The 23761-nt window shown below is 53.8% G+C and overlaps 1 protein-coding gene across 1 annotated transcript; it reads right to left on the bottom strand.

The window, feature by feature from the left end:
- Positions 1–405: 405 nt before the first annotated feature.
- Positions 406–20809, bottom strand: LOC127582360 (tropomyosin alpha-1 chain-like). Its single transcript, XM_052037528.1, has 3 exons — positions 20542–20809; positions 870–995; positions 406–542 (listed from the first exon to the last, which is right to left on the bottom strand). Exons 1-3 carry the CDS (start codon positions 20653–20655, stop codon positions 498–500), a joined length of 285 nt encoding a protein of 94 aa, XP_051893488.1. The 5' UTR covers positions 20656–20809; the 3' UTR covers positions 406–497.
- Positions 20810–23761: the final 2952 nt, after the last annotated feature.

Raw genomic sequence — 23761 nt, 5'->3', positions numbered from 1 at the left:
TCAGCCCACCATGTGTGCCGACCTATATAAACCTTATCCCCATGCAATCTATCCCTCTCTCTACCTCCCATAACCCTCTATTTTCCTTTCATCCATGTGCCTATCTAAGAGTCTCTTAAATGACCCTGTTGTATCAGCCCTTACCACCACCCCTGGCAGTGCACTCCAGGCACCCACCACTCTCTCTGTAAAAAACCTACCTCTGACACATCCCCTGAACTTTTTCCATGCACCTTAAACGGGTGACCTCTAGTACTGGCCATTACTGCCCTGGGGAAAAGGTGCTGGCTGTCCACTCTGTCTGTACCCCTCATAATCTTACATACTCCAGTTTTTGCCATGTCATGACCACTGAACATTGTCCTGCTTCACCTCGTGTGGTAAACTTCCTCTGCATTCTCTCCTCCAACGTCGTCTTTCCTGCAATTGGATCCCACATCTGAGCTCTTCCCTCCAGCTGCGGCTCCAGTTCTATTTCCAGCCCAGCCGGTCACAAGTTAACAACAGAAAATGCCGGAAACAGTCAGCAGGTCAGGCAGCATCTGTGGAGAAAAGAACCAGTCTTTGATCTGAAATGTTAACTTTTTTTCTCCAATGCCGATGACCTGCTGAGCGTTTCCAGCATCTTTGTTCTTATTTCAGATTTCCAGCATTGGCAGATTTTTCTTTTCATAACTATTTTTATTTTCTTTTTTTGATTTCCACCCTGTCATAAGGACAGTTACTTCAAAATACTTATCCCAGGAGACCCCTGCTTCCTTTAATCTGTGTACCATGATGCCTTAATATTAGCTTCACCCATCTAATCAGCCATTCCCTTCTCCCGGCAGGAGATTGTGGAGGAGCCAGCGACTGCAGTAAACACTCACGTCTGAAGCTGTCTTCTCGGACAGTCCCAGCTTCTCCTGGGCAGCTCTCAGTCCCTCGGATAATTTGTCCAGTTCATCCTCCGTGTATTTCAGCTTCTTCTGTTGGCTAATCAGCTCCTCCTCAACCTGTCCAGGGGAAGGACAGAGACACTCAGGGTCACTGCTCACCTGTAACACAACCTCACCTCGATCCATTCTCTCAACACCTCAGTTAGATCTCTCCGCGTCCAACCAGTGCTGAGATGTACAAAGCAATGAGAGTAGTTACTGGTTTTAGTTTCAATTTTTATTCTGCACTTTGATTCATTAAAAGAACATAATTTACTTTAACGAAACCCAGCTACAATGTAAACTGCAGAAGGACATCCAAAATAATATACAGTGTTAACACTGCCCCACCGCAATCTCCACCATACCAACACTGTCCCACCGCAATATACACCGTACCAACACTGTCCCACTGCAATATACACCGTACCAACACTGCCCCACCGCAATATACACCGTACCAACACTGCCCCACCGCAATCTCCACCGTACCAACACTGTCCCACTGCAATATACACCGTACCAACACTGCCCCACCGCAATATACACCGTACCAACACTGTGCCACCGCAATATCCACCGTACCAACACTGCCCCACTGCAATATCCACCGTACCAACACTGTCCCACCGCAATCTCCACCGTACCAACACTGCCCCACTGCAATATCCACCGTACCAACACTGTCCCACCGCAATATACACCGTACCAACACTGCCCCACCGCAATATCCACCGTACCAACACTGTCCCACTGCAATATACACTGTATTTCATCAGGTTGGTATAACTTTCATGGTTCTCCATTCCATTAATTATAATAGGAATTCATGAAATGGCAGATTTCTTAAACGACTTCTCGGTATCACAGGATAACCTTACGAATAAAATACCTGGATAAGGGGATAGGCTAAATATCAATGCAGGACTATGTGATATGAGGTGGAGATAGAGATATTGTTGTGACCGTAGAAATGACAAATCACCATCATTCCCGTTCCAGGATGCTACCAGGAGATCGTTGACACTCTTCCCAATAAATGCTGATGTCCACTTGCAACTTACTCATGACAACACCGTGAGGCTCTTCAACCGGTCAGTTTGTAGTGAGCGAACAGTTTAAAAAGAGAAGGTGAATCTTCGGCGGTTTCAATTGGGAGCGAGAGGCGAGTGAGCGGAATCAGCTGAGGACTTCCGAAAAGATAAGTTTTTTTCCTAATGGTTCGGGGATAGCGGGGATAGACTGTGCAGGTGCGTGACGTCAGATGGTAGCGCACGAACAGTTTAAAAAGAAGACCGCCATATCCAGCGGGCAGCGTCAGAGCGGGCAGCGGAGTGAGAGGGAGCAGGGTGATTGGGCTTTGGCTCAACGGGCTTAGATGGTAACGGGGTGAGGTAGGTGACAATTGTGGAAAGAACGGAGTATGAGTGCGGTTTTCTGTGCTCGGCGTCAGATGTGGGAGGCCCTGGAGTCTCCCAGCCTCCGGGAGGGCTACATCTGCACCCGGTGTGTCGAGCTGCAGCTCCTGAGGGACCGTGTTAGGGAACTGGAGATGCAGCTCGATGACCGTCATCTGGTCAGGGAGATTGAGGAGGTGATAGAAAGGAGTTATAGGCAGGTGGTCACACCGGGGCCACAGGAGGCAGGCAAGTGGGTCACAGTCAGGAGGGGGAAGGGGAAGAGTCAGGTACCAGACCCCTGTGGCTGTACCCCTTGACAATAAGTTCTGCTTGAGTACTGTTGGGGGAAACAGCCTAACTGGGGGAAGCAACAGTGGCAATGCCTCTGCAACAGAGTCCAGCCCTGCGGCTCAGGAGGGTCTCTATAGTTAGGGGTGCAGACAGGCTATTCTGTGGACGCAGGAAGGAATCTCAGATGGTGGTTTGCCTCCCAGGTGCCAGGGTCCGGGATGTTTCAGATCGTGTCCAAGATATCCTGCAGAGAGAGGGAGAACAGCCAGAGGTCGTGGTACATATTGGCACCAACGACATAGGTAGGGAAAGCAATAGGGTCCTGAGAAAAGACTGTAGGGAGTTAGGAAGGAAGTTGAGAAGCAGGACCTCAAAGTTAATAATTTCAGGATTACTGCCTGTGCAGAGTGACAGTGATTATAGGAATAGAATGAGGTGGAGGGTAAATGCGTGGCTGAGGGATTGGAGTGAGAGACTTGGATGGCTCAGGGACAGGAATGGTTATTTCAAGTGCCGGGTTTTAGATGTTTCAGAAAGGACAGGGAGGGAGGCAAGAGAGGTGGGGGAGTGGCACTGTTGATCAGAGATAGTGTCATGGCTGCAGAAAAGGTGGATGTCGTGGAGGGACTGTCTACGGAGTCCCTGTGGGTGGACATTAGGAACAGGAAGGGGTCAATAACTTTGTGTTTTTTATAGACCGCCCAATAGTAACAGGGATATCGAGGAGCAGATTGGGAAACAAATCCTGGAAAGGTGTGAGAATAACAGAGTTGTTGTGATGGGGGATTTTAATTTCCCAAACATTGACTGGCATCTCCAGATAGTGAGGGGTGTAGATGGGGTGGAGTTTGTTAAGTGTGTTCAGGAAGGATTCTTGACACAATATGTAGATAAGCCTACAAGAGGAGAGGCTGTGCTTGATTTGGTATTGGGAAATGAACCTGGTCAGGTGTCGGATCTCTCAGTGGGTGAACATTTTGGAGATAGTGATCATAATTCTATCCCCTTTACAATAGCATTGGAGAGAGATAGGAACAGACAGACTAGAAAGGCGTTTAGTTGGAGTAAAGGGAATTATGAGGCTCTCAGGCAGGATATTGGAAGCTGAAATTGGGAACAGATGTTCTCAGGGAAAAGTACAGAAGAAATGTGGCAAATATTCAGGGGATATTTGTGTGGTGTTCTGCATAGGCATGTTCCAATGAGACAGGGGAGTCACGAGAGGATACAGGAACCATGGTGTACAAAGGCTGTAAGAAATCTAGTCGAAAAGAAAAGCTTACGAAAGGTTCAGAGAGCTAGGTAATGTTAGACATCTGGAAGAGTATAAGGCTAACAGGAAGGAGCTTAAGAAGGAAATTAGGAGAGCCAGGAAGGGACATGAGAAGCCTTGGTGGGCAGGATTAAGGAAAACCCCAAGACATTCTACAAGTATGTAAAGAGCAAGAGGATAAGATGCGAAAGAATAGGGCCTATCAAGTGCAGCAGTGGGAAAGTATGTATGGATCTGGAAGAAATAGCAAAGGTACTTAATGAATACTTTACATCAGTATTCACTACGGAAAAGGATCTTGCTGACTTGCAGCAGGTTGAAAAGCTTGAGCATGTGGATGTTAGGAAAGAGGAGGTGCTGGAGCTTTTGGAAACCATCAAGTTGGATAAGTCGCTGGGACCGGATGGAACGTACTCCAGGCTGCTGTGGGAGGCGAGGGAGGAGATTGCGGAGCCTCTGGCGATGATCTTTGCATCATCGATGGAGATGGGAGAGGTTCCGGAGGATTGGAGGGTTGCGGATGTTGTTCCCTTATTCAAGAAAGGGAGTAGAGATAGCCCAGGAAATTATAGACCAGTGAGTCTTACCTCAGTGGTTGGTAAGCTAATGGAGAAGATCCTGAGAGGCAGGATTTATGAACATTTGGAGAGGTATAATATGATTAGGAATAGTCATCATGGCTTTGTCAAGGGCAGGTCTGCCTTACAAGCCTGATTGAATTTTTTGAGGATGTGACTAAGCACATCGATGAAGAGAGAGCAGTAGATGTAGTGTATATGGATTTCAGCAAGGCATTTGATAAGGTACCCCACGCAAGGCTTATTGAGAAAGTAAGGAGACATGGGATCCAAGGGGACATTGTTTTGTGGATCCAGAACTGGCTGGCCCACAGAAGGCAAAGAGTGGTTGTTGAAGGGTCATATTCTGAGTGGAGGTCAGTGACCAGTGGTGTAACTCAGGGATCTGTACTGGGACCCTTACTCTTTGTGATTTTTATAAACGACCTGGATGAGGAAGTGGAGGGATGGGTTAGTAAGTTTGCGGATGACACAAAGGTTGGAGGTGTTGTGGATAGTGTGGAGGGCTGTCAGAGGTTACAGCGGGACATAGATAGGATGCAAAACTGGGCTGAGAAGTGGCAGATGGAGTTCAACCCAGATAAGCGTGAAGTGGTTCATTTTGGTAGGTCAAATATGATGGCAGAATATAGTATTAATGGTAGGACTCTTGACAGTGTGGAGGATCAGAGGGATCTTGGGGTCCAAGTCCATAGGACGCTCAAAGCAACTGCACAGGTTGACTCTGTGGTTAAGAAGGCATATGGTGTATTGTCCTTCATCAATCGTGGAATTGAATTTAGGAGCTGAGGGGTAATGTTGCAGCTATATAGGTCCCTGGTCAGACCCCACTTGGGGTATTGTGCTCAGTTCTGGTTGCCTCACTACAGGAAGGATGTAGAAGCCATAGAAAGGGTACAGAGGAGATTTACAAGGATGCTGCCTGGGATGTGGAGCATGCCTTGTGAAAACAGGTTGCGGGAACTCGGCCTTTTCTCCTTGGAGAGATGGAGGATAAGGGGGGGACCTGATAGAGGTGTATAAGATGATGAGAGGTATTGATAGGGTAGATAGTCAGAGGCTTTTCCCCAGGGCTGAATTGGTGGCCACAAGAGGACACAGGTTTAACGTGCTGGGGAGTAGGTATAGAGGAGATATCAGTGTTAAGTTTTTTACTCAGAGAGTGGTGAGTGCATGGAATGGGCTGCCGGCAACGGTGGTGGAGGCGGATACGATAGGGTCTTTTAAGAGACTGTTGGATAGGTACATGGAGCTTAGAAAAATGGAGGGCTATGGGTAAGCCTAGTAATTTCTAAGGTAGGGACATGTTCGGCACAGCTTTGTGGGCCAAAGGGCCTTAATTGTGCTGTAGGTTTTCTATGTTTCTATGTTTCTAACCCATCGGATCCATGCTGGTCCCAAGAGGAGCAATCCCATCAGTCCCAGTCCCTCTCCTTATTTCTCACAAGCCCATCTTTGATCACGTACACTATGGGATAATTTGGAATTAATGTACCAGCACTGATTGAGGCAGAGAGATTGGGGATTTGGGAATTGTCTGATTGGAGCGAATGCATGGATTTGTAGAGGGCAAGTTGTGTCAGGTCATTTTTTGACGTGGTAACTATTTTGACGGAGGGGTGTGTATGGATCTTACGTGTGTGAAATTCCAAAGAGTAGTTGAAAGGTTCCACAGAGAGTACACGGAAAAGGAGACACTCATTCACTCAGATAGTGCAGTGGTTGGATGGGAAAGGTGACCATCAGAATGTATTCCAGTTGTCAGAGTGTGGTTGGTGGTGATGTCCTGGCTTGTGTGGGCTTGCTGCCTGGTGAGAGCTCTGGGGTGAGAGATACCCCAGACACTACCTTTCACTGTGTTTCTCAGTAACTTAATTGGAGGAAAGGAGATCCTTATATCGAAGCTTGTTGATGTGTAGGTTAGGTGGCTCGATAAATGATGGTAATACAGACAGATATTATGAAGGGACAATAATAAATTTGGTGAGTGTACAAAGCTGTAGCAAGTGGAGTAATATGTGATGTGCAGGGCTTCGATAATTCAGAGTATTTTCTGCATAGTGAGAAGCTTTGCCTTCTGTACATTACAGAGGACTGGCCATTCCGTCTGTCCCGGTGATCTCAGGGTCTCGGAGTGTGTCTGAATGGAAAGGAGCTTCCCACCGAGTACCTGTCTGACCTTGCAGCTGTCTGCGTCCCTTCCATGGTGTAAGTGCTTGTGGCCGTGCCAGCATTTGTACCAATGTCTCCATTATTGAACCCAGCTCTAGTGAGGTCATGGCCGGTTTATATTTAATGACTGCTTGTACTCAGCCCCATTCCTTTCACTGGTGGGTGAACCTTCCACCTGTGGTTCTATGTAACTGCTTCCTCGCTGGTACTTCCCGGCACTGCCGCCCTCTGGCTCACTGTGCTCTCTCTCTCTCTCTGTGCCCTCTCTGTTCTCTCTCCTTCTCTCTGTGCTCTTTCTCTGTGCCCCCTCTCTGTCTCTCTCTGTGCTCTCTCTGTGTTCTCTCTCTCTGTGCTCTCTCTGTGCCCTCTCTCTGTGCTCCCTCTGTGCTCTCTCTCTGTGCTCCCTCTGTGCTCTCTCTCTCTGTGGTCTCTCTCAGTGCTCTCTCTCTCTGTGCCCTCTCTCTGTGCCCTCTCTCTGTGCCCTCTCTCTGTTTCTCTCTCTGGCCCTGTGCCTGCCTGTGTGCACCTTCGCTTGCAACATTTAGGAGCACTTTACAGCCCTAAACACAGTGACTGGGTTTCCCACCACTGCGGTTTATGGCATCAGCTGTGGTCGCATGACCTGGACCCAGACTCTGTCAGATGTCCCGCCATCCTCCCTGCCTTTGGTCCATTTACCGTGTTCACAGCCTGCATTGATGGAGGTGTGCACAGGAAATCTCTCTACAAGAAACCACTTCCATCATGTGTTTCTCCTGCACACCCTGGAACACCTGACCCTGCACGTTTGGTACCTTAGGCTGAGTCCACGGGACCACACACAACCCATCAGTCAGCCCACAACTCAAACGCCCCAACAGGTCTCACATCACAGTGTGGTTGTTAACCATCGCATTACAGCCGTCCCTGACCTTGAGCGGTGCTGGCTTCAAGTGGTGTGGGAACACTGACCATCCTTCACCCGGGGAAGTCTGATTGCTTAGGGAGACAGTCGAGGGGAAACAGTCGAGGAAGGAGACAGTCAATGGGAAGCAGTCGTGGGAGACAGTCAAGGGAGACAGTTGAGGGAGGAGACAGTGGAGGGGAGAGAAAGTGCTGGAACCTTTGAAAAACATTACGGTAGATAAGTCACCAGGGTCGGATGGGATATATCCAAGGTTATTACAGGAAGTGAGGGAAGAATCTCTACAATCTTGCTGCACCTTTGGCGATGATCTTTGTGTCCTCACTGGCCACAGGAGTAGTGCCAGATGATTGGAGGGTGGCAAATGTTGTCCCTTTGTTCAAGAAAGCAAGTAGGGATAACCTTGGGAATTATAGACCAGCGAGTCTTACTTCAGTGGTGAGCAAATTACTGGAGAAGATTCTTAGAGACAGGACTAATAGGTATTTGGAGAAGCATAGGCTGATTAGGGACAGTCAGCATGGCTTTGTTAGGGGCAGGTCAGGCCTCACGAGCCTGATTGAATTCTTCGAGGATGTGACAAAGCACATTGATGAAGGTAGAGCAGTGGATGTGGTGTACATGGATTTTCGTCAGGCATTTGATAAGGTTCCTCATGGAAGCCTCATTCAGAAAGTCAGGAGGCATGGGATCCAGGGAAACCTGGCTGTGTGGATTCAGAATTGGCTCACCCATAGAAGACAGAGGGTGGTGGTAGATGGAGCGTATTCTGCCTGGAGGTTGGTGACCAGTGGTGTTCCGCAGGGATCTGTTCTGGGACCCCTGCGCTGTGATTTTTATAAATGACTTGGATGAGGATGTTGAAGGGTGGGTTAGTAAGTTTGCTGATGACACGATGGTTGTTGGTGTTGTGGATAGTGTAGAAGGTTGCTATAGGTTACAACAGGACATGGATAGGATGCTGAGCTAGGCTGAGAAGTGGCAGATGGAGTTCAACCCGGAAAAGTGTGAAGTGATTCACTTTGGAAGGTTGAATTTTAAGGCAGAAAACAAGGTTAATGGCAGGACTCTTATCAGTGTGGAGGAACAGAGGGATCTTGGGGTCCATGTCCATAGATCCCTCAAGGTTGCTGCGCAGGTCGATAGGGTTGTTAAGAAGGTGTATGGTGTGTTGGCCTTCATTAGTCGGGGTATTGAGTTCAAGAGCCGCGAGGTGATGTTGCAGCTCTGTAGAACTCTGGTCAGACCACACTTGGAGTATTGTGTTCAGTTCTGGTCGCCTCATTATAGGAAGGATGTGGAAGCTTTAGAGAGGGTGCAGAGGAGATTTACCAGGATGCTGCCTGGATTGGAGAGCGTGTCTTATGAGGATAGGTTGAGTGAGCTCAGGCTTTTCTCTTTGGAGAGAAGGGGGATGAGAGGTGACTTGATAGAGGTGCACAAGATGATAAGAGGCACAGATCGAGTGGACAGTCAGAGACTTTTTCCCAGGGCGACAATGACTAACACGAGGGGACATAATTTTAAGGTGATTGGAGAAAGGTATAAGGGGGATGTCGGGGGTAAGAGTTTTACACAGAGAGTGGTGGGTGTGTGGAACGCACTGCTGGCAGAGGTTGTGGGGGGCAGATACATTGGGGACATTTAAGAGACTCCTGGATAGACACATGAATGATAGAGAAATGGAGGGCTATATGGGAGGGAAGGGTTAGATAGATCTTACAGCAGGATAAAATGTCAGCACAACATTGTGGGCCGAAGGGCCTGTACTGCGCTGTAGTGTTCTATGTTCTGTGAGACAGCCGAGGGAGGAGAGAGTTGAAGGGAGGCATTCGAGGGAGGAGAGAGTTGAGGGAGGAGAGAGTTGAAGGGAGACATTCGAGGGAGGAGAGAGTTGAAGGGAGGCATTCGAGGGAGGAGAGAGTGGAGGGAGGAGAGAGTGGAGGGAGGGGATTGTTAAGTGGGGATATGGTGAAGGGAAAGACACAGCTGGGGTGAAGGTGGAAGGCTCGGGGAGGGAGCTGAGGGGGCACTGTGTTGTGGGGGTGTGACGGGGGAGAAGTGGTTAAGGGGAAGATGGTTGGGGGAGCTGAGGATGGTGGGTGAGGAGGCAGTGTCAAGTGTGGAGAGAGATGGGGAGGAGGGTCTGCTGAGGGGCACGGTTAAGGAGAGAGATGGGGGGTAGGGGGAGATGGACGGGGGGTTAGCCTGGGGGATGGTGAAAGGTCACAGATGAGGGGGATAGGGGAAGACATTCGGGGAGGATGGTGGGGAGTGGGGAGAGCCAAGGAGGGAGACAGACAGAGGGGAGACGGTTGAGGGGGGACAGTCAGGGAGGGAGACAGTCAGGAGGGAGATGGCTGAGAGGGAGAGAGCCGAAGGGAGGGAGAGTCAGGAGAGAGAGCGTGTAAATGAGGCGAAAGTTATACGGAAGGTCCGGGGGAGAGAGTTGGGGGGGAGAGTGTTGTGGGCGATACATTTAGCAGGGAGAAGATTGTGGGAGGGAGACAACTGGGGGAGAATTGGGGGGCAGAATCGAGGGGGGGAATAATTGTGGAGGGAAATGGTTGTGGGTGCACTCAAACATGGGGGAGATGGTCCAGTTGTGGTAACGGAGGTGATGGTCAGAGTGTGTCGGGGAGATCCAGGGGAGGTCAAGGGTCTGAGCGATGGTGGAGGGGGGTGTGTCGGTTACTGAGTTACTCCCTGCCTGCTTGCGTAATGTCTCTGTATGGATCCACATTCCACCAGCTTCAAAACTGCATTTCTTCAAACAAAATCTACTTTAAAATCCAGCTTTTAGTGAACCTCTTTGTTATTTTTGGCCTCTGTAAACCTTGCTGTGGAAAAAGTAGTCAAATAAATCCAGAAATGTCCCAGTCCTAAATATAAATCATTCGAAAGCGTTGATTAAATTTCACACTGTAATCACACCAGGGAGCCATTATGCTCCTAATGCGGGAATAGTTTTCATGCTGAGGGCCCGGGCCATTACACTTTGTTCTACTGCAGATATCCAAATCCCTCGGATAGCCCAGCTAATTCCTCCGCTATCCCGCGAAGTCCATTTTAAGTGAGAGGATTAAAGAGAACTCTGACTAATGTGTTACTGATGAGCAGGGAGTCTCTTGGGTCTGACAAATGGCATCGGATGCCTTTAGCGCCGTCTTCAGTTGCAAGGTGGCAGCTGTCCATGTGAGCGGAGCCTGGGCTACTGCCAGGAGCAGGGAGGATCAGGGTTCATGTGCCAGGTCTTCCCTGTACAGTGTGTGGAATCCACGGCCCAGGAACCGGACAGACAGCTGCTTGACTGCTGGTGAGCTTATACCTCCCACACACTCGGCTCCCTCTTCCATGTCGGAACTATCAGAATATCCTCAGGTTGGGCAATTACCTTCTCTCTAAATGCATCCATCGGGGGCCTCGAGCGGCCTCAGTTAGTGAGCCCCACCTCCTGCAGTCACTGTTGGGTTTCTCAGACAACCCCCCCCCCCCCCCCAAGTTTTGACCTCAGTCTAGTCCATTCCTTCATGGTCCACTTCAGACTGATCTTTCCTGGGGATGGAACCCCTCAAAAATGGTCAGGTTGTTGAGGGAGTGTGGGGGTGGGGGTGGGGGTGGGGGTGGGGGTGGGGGGGTGGTGACAGCAGTAACACTGTGGGTGGAGGGGGGTCTGACCCGCTCCGGCTGTTTGACTGAGGACAACAACTGTCACATGGTGAACTGCAGAGTACACACACACGCACGCACGCACGCACGCACGCAATCTCATACACACAATGTCACACACGCACACGCGCGCACGCGCACACACACACACACACACACACACACACACACACACACACACACACACACACACACACACACACACACACACACACACACACACACACACACACACGCAGTGACAGGCTGCTCACAGCCAACATTTCCACAAATGCATTCTTGCCCAGACAAGACCTGACTGTTTTTGCAAAGCATTCAGTCACTGACCTGGAAAAACCCGGCACTCGGGAACGCACAGTGGAATGCCAAGAATGATATTCCACTGTGAGGCTCCTTCCCATTTTCTCAGGGATGATTGTCCACTCCCCCAGTCCTCCTGGACACACTGCTGTTACCCTGTAAGTCACTTGGAACGGAGGAGGTCCCACAGGGTGTAAATGGACCGGGCAGCCTGTGCTGAATAAGCCATACCGTGCAGGTAAATAGCAGCAGCTGTCTCAGGGGCAGATTAAATAAATGCTGAGTGAGTTACCGGGGCAGCCCTGGCTCCATTGACAACATTCCTGCCTCAAGTCACAGGCTTGGGGTTTAGCTGAAGATCCTCTGATGAGTGGACTGACATCTGGCAGAGTCCTTGTGCCCAACAGCAGGAAAATGCTGACTGTTCCCCACTCACCTCCCTCACACACCGAACCCACAGCACTGGGAGTCAGAGTCAGGGCAACTGAAGTGGATGCAACTGGGGATTCAGGGAGAAATGTTGACATGTGGCAAACTGACATCACTCATTCACAGAGCTGCCCGGAGCCAAGCCAGCGTCCACTCTCTCCCGCTAACGGTCAGGAAGCCTGCCGCACAGCTCCTGTCACTAACCGAACTGTACCGGAGCAGGTGGGCCCTCCTTGGGGTGGGTTTCAGGAGGTGGTCACCCTGTGGACATAGAGTGTTCAGGATGGTGATAGCTATCTCAGGGAATAGTCGGCCTGGGGTCATTGGAGGACGTGGGTGGGGCTGTGCCTCGGAGGCTGGGTTAATTAGTTTATTATTGTCACGTTGTTACAGTGAAAAGCTCAGACAGATCCAGACCGATCATTCCATATATCCATACATAAGTACATCGAGGGGCAGGCACGGTAGTGTTGCGGTTAGCGTAACGCTATTACAGCGCCAGCGACCCGGGTTCGATTCCCGTCGCTGTCTGTAAGGAGTTTGTACGTTCTCCCCGTGTCTGTGTGGGTTTCCTCTGGGTGCTCCGGTTTCCTCCCACATTCCAAAGATGTACAGGTTAGGAAGTTGTGGGCGTGCTATGTTGGCGCCGGAAGCGTGGCGACACTTGCAGGCTGCCCCCAGAACACTCTACGCAAAAGATGCATTTCACTGTGCGTTTCGATGTACATGTGACTAATAAAGAAATCTTATCTTAGTAAAAACAAAACAGTATGTAGAATACAGTGTTACAATTACGGAGAATGTGCAGTGCAGGCAGACAGATAAAGTGCAAGGGCCACGATGAGGTAGATTGAGAGATCAAGAGTCTGTCTTTATCATACAAGAGGTCCGTGCAAGAGGGCAGTAACGGCCAGGTAGGAGCCGTCCTCGAGCCTGGTGGTACATGTTCTCAGGCTTTTGCGTCTTCTGCCTGATGGAAGGGGGGAGAAGAGAGAATGTCTGGGCTGGGAGGGGGTGATTACTTGTGGGGTGACGGTGCCCAGGCGCAGACGGGAAGGCCGTTGTGGTGGAGCATCCTGTCATGGGTTTGCCCCCCTGCTACTGGTGTGGGCGTGGTACAGTGTGCTGCCTGCCTGGGTCAGGAACACCACAGAAAGAGTCAGGGCATCCTGCAAAGAGAGGGGCGGAGGGTGTGAACTGGTGCTCGGTAGTACCGACGGCACAGAGGGACCTGCAATGAGGTCCCAGAGGGGGAGTTCCAGGGGCTCGGGAAAGGACGATAAGGCAGGACTCTGAGGGTGGTAACCGCCGGATTATTCCCGGTGCCACAGAAGCAACAAGAGTGGAAACAGGAGACCAGAAGGCGAGCAGAGTGAGGGGGCTTCAGGTTCTGGGCACCAGGACCAGTCCTGGGGCTCCTACCCCGCCATTACTGCTCTCTTGCACGGACCGCTTGTATGATAAAGATGAACTCTTGGACCTCCTTGTCGTGGCCCTTGCACCTTATTGTCTGCCTTCCTCTGTAACTGTAACACTGCATTCTGCATTCTGCTTTCCCTGGTGGGACCAGGTCGCATGATCCTGAGAGGAGGCTCGCTGGTGTGGCCATCATCACCCCCCCACACTGTCAGAGCCTGGGGACCAGGGGAGTCTGAGAGAGAATGGGGGGGGGGGGGGAAGGTCAGGGAAATCAGGGACTGATGGGATTGCTCTGAGGGCCAGCACAGACTCGATGGGCCAACTGGCCTCCGACGTCATAAGTAACTATGAGGAATGACATGTAGGAGGGAGTGCAAGGAGGAGGCAGTGCTGGACTACGTGGGAGCAGCTAAGGCTGGTGTCAGCACAGAGGGGTGTGTGACGGTGTGCCGGACTGACACCTGGTTTAAGTAGGGCAGGACGGGAGCTCCCTACTTGCATGCATGTTGTAGGTTGGGAGATGATCCCCCCACCCCTCACCTACTGCAACCACACCGCCCACGGTCCAGGGCGACCCTCGTGTGACCAGGAGTAAAACCCACCCGGATGGGACTCAAGTGGTCTCCGTCCTGACCTGGATGCACTGGGCACTGTTACCTGCCTCACTTGTGATGATCGATGACTCCAGCCCTTCGCTTCCTGCGGCTCGGCGGACAGCATTCCAGCCCCCGCCCACCGTGGGCAGGTGGGCTCCCAAAGCGCAGCCCCCCCCCCCCCATACCCTCTGGGGCTGTGGGCACACGTCCCCTCCCTCGTCTGCTCCCTCCCCTCCAGGGCGGTCAGTGGTGCAGCTGGGCAGTGGCCCTTCAAGATCAACGGACGGCGAAACCGACAGAGAGATGTTTCAGGAAGAGGCTGGGTGCAGAGGGAAGGTCAGGGACCAGAGCCAGAGCTCCCCGGATAACACAGGGCTGGATGTAGGTGTAAAGTGTCTGGGACGTGAGTGCTTAAAGTGAGAACCAGGCTGAAAATAAGATCTCTTTATTAGTCGCATGTACATCGAAACACACAGTGAGATGCATCTTTTGTGTAGAGTGTTCTGGGGGCAGCCCGCAAGTGTCGCCACGCTTCTGGCACCAACATAGCACGCCCACGACTTCCTAACCTGTACATCTTTGGAATGTGGGAGGAAACCGGAGCACCCGGAGGAAACCCACACAGACACGGGGAGAACGTACAAACTCCTTACAGACAGCGGCCAGGATTGAACCCGGGTCGCTGGCGCTGTAATAGCTTTACGCTAAGCTACGTAATAGCTTTACGCTAAGTCCAAGAAAATAAAATGGACAAGAAGAGGAAATGAGAAGGGAGTGGCAGCCGATGTAACTGGGAACTCAATGGACATCCACAGGCTTGTAAGTATTGGGTAGGCCTGAGGGAGCACTGGGGTGATCGACCAGGGGAGGTGCAGGTAGAACAGCTTCGGGACTTTACCGGGGGTGAGGCTGCCCTGGAAGGTCCCCATAAGGTCCAGGGCCATAAGGTCGCCATAAGGTCCAGGGCTTCATCAATGTTGACATCTTAGAAAACTCTAGTTTGCATCAGCCGCAGGAGTTTGCGGGCCCCACATCGGCCCCACACGTGATGTCCTGGGGAGGAGATGGGGAAGGTTTATTGGAACAGTTCCAGGGTGGGAGGCTCCAACGGTGTGGGGAATGGAGCCTGCGGGGTCAATCTCCCTGGGGGAGAGGGGTTGAGAGGGGAGGTGAGGAGGGTGGAGAGGGGGTGAGGGGGGAGGTGAGGAGGTGGAGAGGGGTTGAGGGGAGAGGTGAGGAGGTGGAGAGGGGGTGAGGGGAGGTGAGGAGGTGGAGGAGGGGTGAGGGGAGGTGAGGAGGTGGAGAGGGGTTGAGGGGGGAGGTGAGGAGGGTGGAGAGGGGGTGAGGGGGAGGTGAGAGAGGTGGAGAGGGGGTGAGGGGGAGGTGTGGAGAGGGGGTGAGGGGGTGAGGGGGAGGTGAGGAGGTCGAGAGGGGGTGAGGGGGTGAGAGAGGTGGAGAGGGGGTGAGGGGGAGGTGAGGAGGTCGAGAGGGGGTGAGGGGGGAGGTGAGGGAGGTGGAGAGGGGGTGAGGGGGAGGTGAGGAGGTCGAGAGGGGGTGAGGGGGGAGGTGAGGGAGGTGGAGAGGGGGTGAGGGGGAGGTGAGGAGGTCGAGAGGGGGGGAGGGGGGAAGTGAGGGAGGTGGAGAGGGGGTGAGGGGGTGGTGAGGAGGCGGAGAGGGGGTGAGGGGGAGGTGAGGAGGTGGAGGGGGGTGAGGGAGGTGAGGAGGTGGAGAGGGTCAGTCGGGCTGGGGCTGGGTGAATGGTCCTCCCTGGTTCAGGGACCGGGTCCACAGAACGTGATGCAGCCGTGCACCAGGGGTGGAGGAACACCAGTCTGACTGAGGGTGCCGTTCCCATCCCGAACCACCGCCTGTGGGGGACGTGTGGACAGGGGATCGGGGGGCCCAACCAGCAGCTGAGGAGAAATAATTTCCAGCACAACAACAGAGGGTTGGGGGGGCGCAGGGAGCTGGCCTCACACTCACACCCAGTGTGAACTCACTGAGCACCAGTGTGTCTGCACTGATTCTGAGTGAACACACTGATCAAAAAATCTAACTCACTGAGCACATGTGATCACACTGACTTTTAGTGTGAACACACTCACCATGTGGGAATCTACTGACCGTGAGTGTGAGCAAACTGCTTTGAATGTGCACTCACTGACTTCAAGTGTGAGCGCAGTCTGTGTGAATGTGAACCTGGTGACTGTGAATACCTGCACGGTCCATGAGTGTGAAATCACTGGTGCTAAGTGCCCGTCCACTGAGAGTGTCAGCGTGCTGAAAGCTTTCGAGGGTGGACACACACTGATTGTGAAGATGGACTCACACCCCTCTCACTTCCCTCTCACCCCCTCTCCACTCTCCTCACCTCCCCTCTCCCCCCCCCCCTCTGCCCTCCTCACCTCCCCTCTCAACCCCCTCTCCCCCAGGGAGAGTGACCCTGCGGGCTCCATTCCCCACACCGTTGGAGCCTCCCACCCTGGAACTGTTCCAATAAGCCTTCCCCATCTCCTCCCCAGGACATCACGTGTGGGGCCGATGTGGGGCCCGCAAACTGTGCTCGTGTGTGAAATCAGTGAGTTCACAACCATTCGTGCTGCTCACACCTGTGGTCAGCAGGTTTACTCATGATCAATGAGCTCCCACTGGTAGGACATAATGAGTGGCAGGGCCCTGGGGAATACTGAAGAACAAAGGGACCTTGGTGTACAAATCCGAGTATCTCGGAAGGTGGCGGCTTCAGTAGATAAGGTGGATACTCGTCTTCATTAACTAGAGAGGGAGCACAAGGGCAGGGAGGGTATGGTACAACTTTAAAAGACATCGATTAGGCCACAGCTGGACCATTGCGTCCAGTTCTGACCACCACACTGTGGGAAGGAGGTGTCTGCGCGCGCTTATGTGCGCGCGCGGGTGTCGTTGGAAAGGGAGCACGCGGTCTCCTCGGGCGCCCTGGCCGAGTTCCGCGCTTGCTGGGCCCCTCAGGGGATCGCGTGCGTGGTGGACGAGACGGACGCGATTCTGGTGTGAAGTGTCATGCGTTTTGCGGTTGCGGGCGTAGTGTTGCGCGGGTATTCCGTGCTTACGTGCGCGCGCGGGTGCGTCTAGAGAGGGAGCACACGGTTTCCGCGGGCACCCTAGCCGAGTTCCGCGCTCAGTGGGCCCCTCAGGGGATCGCGTGTGTCGTGGACGGTACGGACGCGATTCTTATTTGAAGTGTCGCATTGACGGGTGTAGAGTCGCGTGTGTGTTTCGGTAGTATTAGTTTGCATTCTCTACCATAGTATGTCGTTGCGTAGTTTCTTCTTTTCTGTATTAGAAGTCGTGTATTGACACTGGTTGTCTTTTGTAGTGCTTTTAGTGAATAAACGTTTATTATTAAAAAAAAGGTGTCTGCGCTGGAGAGGGTGCGGAGGAGGTTCACCGGGGTGTTGCCCGGGATGCAGCGTTTCCATTACAAGGAGACACTGGATAGGCTGGGTTTGTTTTCCCTGGAACAGAGGAAGCTGAGGGAGGTGGGCAGAGTGGAGAACTGAGAGAGGCGTACAGAGTCATGGATGAGGTAGATGGCAGGAACCTTCCCTCCATAGCAGAGGTGTCTGATCCGGGAGAGTGCAGGTCGAGGGGAAGGGGTTAAGAGGGACCTATGGAGGAATTTTTCACCCAAAGGGAGGTTGGAATCTGAAGTACGCTGAGTGGGTGGTGGAGAGAGCTACCCTTGTAACATTTAAGAAGCATCTGGAGGAGCACTTGAATTGCCAAGGCATAGTGCGCTACAGAGCCGGTGCCGGGAAATGGGATTGGTGTGGATGGGGTCACCGGGGACCTGGTGGGCTGAAGGGCCTGGTTCGGTGCTCTGTGACCCTGTGACCCTGTCAGAAGGATTGTGTTCTCACACTCTGGTTCACTGTGTCCATACTCACACAGAGTCTGATCACACTCATGGTCAATGAGTTCACACTCGTCAGTGAGCTCACCTTAGTGCTCACTGTTCATACTGAGTGTGGCCCGTACTTCACGCTGAAGCTCAGTTTGCTCACATGCTGGGTCAGTGAGTTCACACCGTCAGTGTGCTCACACTTTTGATCAGTGAGATCACACTAGTGGCCAGTAACCACACTGAAAATCAGGGTGCTCACACTTGAGATCACATGAGCTCCCACTGGGCGCACTCACAGCTGATGCATTCACACTTATTGGCATGAGTTTGCACTCATAGTCAGTGGGTTTACAGTCATGGTCAGTGAAGTCACACTTACACTTACTACTGAGTCTACATATAGCCAGTGAGCTGATTCCCATAGTCTATATGCTCACAATCACAGCAAACTCACACTCACATTGTGCTCACACTCATAATGAACTCACACTCACATTGTGCTCACCCTCACAGTGAGCTCACACTCACATTGTGCTCATACCACATTGTGCTCACACCCACATTGTGCTCACACTTACAGTGAGCTCCCACTCACATTGTGCTCACACCCACACTGAGTTCACACTCACAGTGTGCTCAAAGCCACAGAAAGCTCACACTCACATTGTGCTCACACTCACAGTGAGCTCACACTCACATTGTGTTCACACTCACAGCGAGCTCACACACTGTACTCACACTCACAGTGTTCACACTCATATTGTGCCCACACTCACAGTGAGACCACACTCACCATGTACTCACACTCAAAATGTGATGACACTCACATTGTGCTCACACCCACAGTGAGCTCACACCCACAGTGAGCTCACACCCACAGTGAGCTCACACTCACATCGTGCTCACTTCCACAGTGAGCTCACACTCACATTGTGCTCACACCCACAGTGAGCTCACACGTGGAGCTCACACGTGGAGCTCACACCCACCACCAGTGAGTACAATCTGAGCTGCCAGTGAGCCTCCACAAAAGGCGATCACCCATCGGTCAGTGTGTCACACTGCGGGCAGATCTCACACACATTCTCACAGAGCTCACACTCATTGGTGAACTCACACTGCTGACTGGTGAGCCCACACTCACTCTGGTTGTGCTCAACGGGCTGGGTGCTACAGGACTGCCATAAAAGGGAAGGAGAAATCTGCCCACAGCACAGCACTCACCCTGTCTCACATCTCCGACGCCCTCTGTGGTGTTCGCACAGCTCACTGCCCTCAGGAACCCCAGCCCTTCCTTCCCTGAATGCCCGTCCGCCAGTTAACCTGCACTCCCTCTGAACGTCACAGCAGCTTCCAACTTCATGGCATCTCCCTTTGTAATGTGGGGAAGGAGGGAATTCTGCCTGGTACTCCCAGTTATGTACTCTCTCCCTCCACATCGTTCTCTCTCTCCCTCTCTCTCTCTTTCTCTCTCTCTCTCGCTCTCTCTTCTCCGTCTTTCTCTCTTTCCTCAGTTGTTCCTTCAAGCCGTGTCAGCCGTGGTGCTGGCATCGTCTGCACTCTGTGGTCTTCCTGCTATGTAGTGACCGGTGCGGTGGAGCCGCTTGTTCCCTGCCCTCTCCTCTTGGTCTTCCCATCATTTGCAAATGTTTACTTTGAAACATTGATGACAAATTCCCTTTAGTCTTTGTGCAGAGATAGAGGCGACCCACAGCGGCCTCACTGCTTCTCCCAGGATACCGGCCAGTGGTCAGCTCGAGGTGGCGCTTTCGGTGTCACCCTTTAACATCTCTTTGCTGTCCTGAGACTCCGGGGTAACAGGTCCCTTCCACTTTGGCTGTCAGTGATGGGGAGGGGTGGGGGGGGTAGATGGTGGGGAGGTTATGGGGGTAGGGGGTGGTATCAGCCTCCTGAAGCCCTCCTCCCCACTGGCTTCAACTGACTAAGCCACAGGGAGGTCAGGTGTCAGTCACCAGGGCCAGAGGTGACCTTTCCCCACAACCCAGTTCATCCAACACTGAGGTTCAGCCGGTGTCCGCAGCTGTGCACCTGATCCCACAGTTACAGCACTCCCTCACCCCTCAGTGACAGGGTGAACGCCATTACACAGTCCCAGCACACACCACTACAGCACTGACACACACCATTACACAGTGCCAACACACACCATTACATAGTACCGACACACACCAATACACAGTCCCAGAACACACCATTACACAGTTCTGACACACACCATTACACAGTCCCAGCGCATTACTATTACACACTGACACACACCATTACACAGTCCCAGCGCATTACTATTACACACTGACACACACCATTACACAGTGCCAGCGCATTACTATTACACACTGACACACACCATTACACAGTCCCAGCGCATTACTATTACACACTGACACACACCATTACACAGTCCCAGCGCATTACTATTACACACTGACACACACCATTACACAGTGCCAGCGCATTACTATTACACACTGACACACACCATTACACAGTCCCAGCGCATTACTATTACACACTGACACACACCATTACACAGTCCCAGCGCATTACTATTACACACTGACACACACCATTACACAGTGCCAGTCACACCATTTCCATCAATGGTCTCCCACCCCTCCCACCCCATCCCACCCCTCCCACCCCACCCACCCCTCCCTTCTCCTCCCCTCCCTCTGCCACCTAAACCAACCTGCTTGAACTTGTCTTCTGCTGCCTTCTTGTCGGCTTCTGCCTGCTCCGCCCGGTCGATGGCGTTCTCCTTGTCCAGCTTCAGCATCTGCATTTTCTTCTTGATGGCCTCCATGGTGTGTGTGGGGGTGCAGGCAGAGGCTGTGTGCGGGGGTGCAGGCAGAGGCTGTGTGTGGGGGTGCAGGCAGAGGCTGTGTGTGGGGGTGCAGGCAGAGGCTGTGTGCGGGGGTGCAGGCAGAGGCTGTGTGCGGGGCAGAGCTCGGAGACAGAGTGTGAGGGATGGAGCGAGGCAGCCTTCTAATCGCCTGGCTCCCAATTCCTTTAAGGAAAGGAATTGAGAGTCTGGAAGGATTCCTGTCCTCCCTGTGGGTTCAGAGCCTTGGATTGACGACGGTCTCTGGAATGAGCCAGTGCAATCAGCTGTTCTTGGCTGATTCCCATATTTGGGGCTGAGTTTACTCTGCAGCAGATCAGGTTGCCGTATTTAAAACTTATTGACAGGTTGTGAGAGGGGAGAAGGTGCTGACATCCCCCTGACTAACCTCGTCAACACTGCTCAAGGCAGAGGGGTGAGAGCCTCCTCAGTGGGTCCCGTCGGAAACAGCTCCCCAACTTGCAAATGCTTCGTTAACCCTTTGAGGGCTCAGCTCAGCAGAATGAAGTCCATCAAAGTGTGAAAATATCTTGAGATAAGCGGCAGTGGAGCAGGGACTGTGAGACAGCGGCGATGGTACAGGCAGACTGAGCGTCATTGGGAGGGAGAGACCTGTCCACAGTCTGCCTGTAGGCAGCTGCTCTCAGGAGCATCACAGCTTCCCTCGACACCGCTGACGGCCTCCACACTGACACACGGCTCTGTCTGTGGACACGGGCACGGCACCAGAAGCAGCAACACAGCTCTTCACGGCACACACAGCTCCACCAGGGAATGTCCACGAATTGTTCTCATAAACGTCGAGGACACTTCTTCAGGATAGGTGTCTCCCCATGAGACAGGGGCAGGTGTCTCCCCGTGAGACAGGGACAGGACTCCCCGTGAGACAGGGGCAGGAGTCTCCCCGTGAGACAGGGGCAGGAGTCTCCCTGTGAGACAGGGGCAGGAGTCTCCCCATGAGACAGGGTCAGGACTCCCTGTGAGACAGGGACAGGAGTCTCCCCGTGAGACAGGGGCAGGAGTCTCCCTGTGAGACAGGGGCAGGACTCCCCGTGAGACAGGGACAGGACTCCCTGTGAGACAGGGGCAGGTGTCTCCCCGTGAGACAGGGGCAGGACTCCCCTGAGACAGGGACAGGACTCCCTGTGAGACAGGGGCAGGAGTCTCCCCGTGAGACAGGGACCGGTGTCTCCCCGTGAGACAGGGTCAGGAGTCCCAGTGAGAAAGGGACAGGAGTCTCCCCGTGAGACAGGGACAGGTGTCTCCCCGTGAGTCAGGGACAGGACTCCCCGTGAGACAGGGTCAGGACTCCCAGTGAGACAGGGACAGGAGTCTCCCCGTGAGACAGGGACAGGACTCCCCGTGAGACAGGGTCAGGACTCCCAGTGAGACAGGGACAGGAGTCTCCCCGTGAGACAGGGACAGGACTCCCCGTGAGACAGGGGCAGGTGTCTCCCCGTGAGACAGGGGCAGGTGTCTCCCCGTGAGACAGGGACAGGTGTCTCCCCGTGAGACAGGGGCAGGAGTCTCCCTGTGAGACTGCGTGCTCCCATTCCAACGACACCCGCGCGCACATGTAAGCGCGGAAGACGGGCAGGCAGGCCGACTTGCCAGAACCCTCGGCCGCCCGCCGATGCGTCCCATGGATGGCCAGCTTGGCCAGGCCCAGCAGGAGACCCACCAGGAGATCCGCCGCGTGCCCCTCCCCGCGCCGCACCAGGTGCCCATAAACCAACAGCGCCGGGCTGAAGTGTAACCAGAACTTAAGCAGCAGCCCCCGCAGATACTCAAAGAGCGACTGCAACCTCTCGCACTCCGTGTATGCGTGGTACACCGTCTCCTCCCGGCCGCAGAAGTGACAGGCGGCCGGGGTGTCGGTGAACCGGCTCAGGAAACGGTTGCGCGGCACGGCCCGGTGCAACACCCTCCACCCTAGGTCCCCGATGTACAGCGGGAGGACTCCCGCGTAGAGAGACCTCCACCGGGGACCCCCCCCGCCGCTCACCGGCAAGACAGACCACCACGGCGTGTCCGGCTGGCAGACCAGGGCGAGGAAGTGAAAGGTGTGCAGGAGCAGCCCGTACAAGAACCGCCTTGCGGAACGGCACCATCGGCATGTCCGCCAGGCGGCTCAGGTTGTGCCGAGCTGCCTCCCGCGAGAGACATCGGGCCCTGGGCCCGACCAGCAACTCCGGCGGGGCGGGGGCTGGCACAGCCCGGACCCCCCCCCCCCCCCCCCGGCTTCCCCCCCGGTGCCTCCCCCGGCATCTGCCGCGACTGGAGGGAGAGCGGCCATGTGCTCGCCGCACGACACTGCGCCCCACACCCGCATCAGATCCCGTTAGATCCCGGGCAGCCCCCACACGGTGGCACGGCCGCCGCCCGCCGCCAGGAGACGCACCCCCTCCCAGAGGCAGCGTCCCTGGCGGAGGAAAAAGGTGGCCAGCGCATGCCACCGCGGGGGGTGCTCCGTGTACAGGTACCTCTGCAGCGCCCCGGAGTTGGAGAGCTGTCAGCTGGTTATGCACGCACACCAGCGACTGACCCCCCTCCACCGATGGCAGACTCAGGACCGCCACAGAGACCCAGTGCCTCCGGCCGCCCCAGAAGAAGTCCTTCAACCTCCTCTGGGTGGTGGCGATGAAGACGTTGGGCGGCACCAGCGTGGCCAGCCGGTACCACAGCATGGAGGCCACCAGCTGGTTGATGACCAGCGCCCTGCCCCGGTATGAGATCGCCCGGAGCAGACCCGACCAGTGCCCCAGCCGGGCGGAGACTTTCACCCCCAACTCCTGCCAGTTCGCCGGCCAGGACCCCTCGGCCGGGGACAGGTAGACCCCCAGGTAGAGGAGGTGCGAGGTGCTCCACTCGAAGGGCCACAGCTCCCCCGGCAGGGAGTCAGCCCGCCATGGACCCACCAGCAGACCCCAACACTTCGCCCAGTTGACCCTGGCGCAGGACGCGGCCGAGTAGACCCGCTGGCACTCGCGCATCCTCTGCAGGTCCGCCGGGTCGGTGACCGCGAGGAGGACGTCGTCGGCGTAAGCCGAGAGGACGACCTCCACCG

The sequence above is a fragment of the Pristis pectinata genome, chromosome 24 (genome assembly GCF_009764475.1).
Source record: "Pristis pectinata isolate sPriPec2 chromosome 24, sPriPec2.1.pri, whole genome shotgun sequence".
Classification (NCBI taxonomy): domain Eukaryota; kingdom Metazoa; phylum Chordata; class Chondrichthyes; order Rhinopristiformes; family Pristidae; genus Pristis; species Pristis pectinata.
The sequence above is the reverse complement of the archived record's forward strand: the minus strand, read 5'-3'. Positions and strand labels throughout refer to the sequence as shown.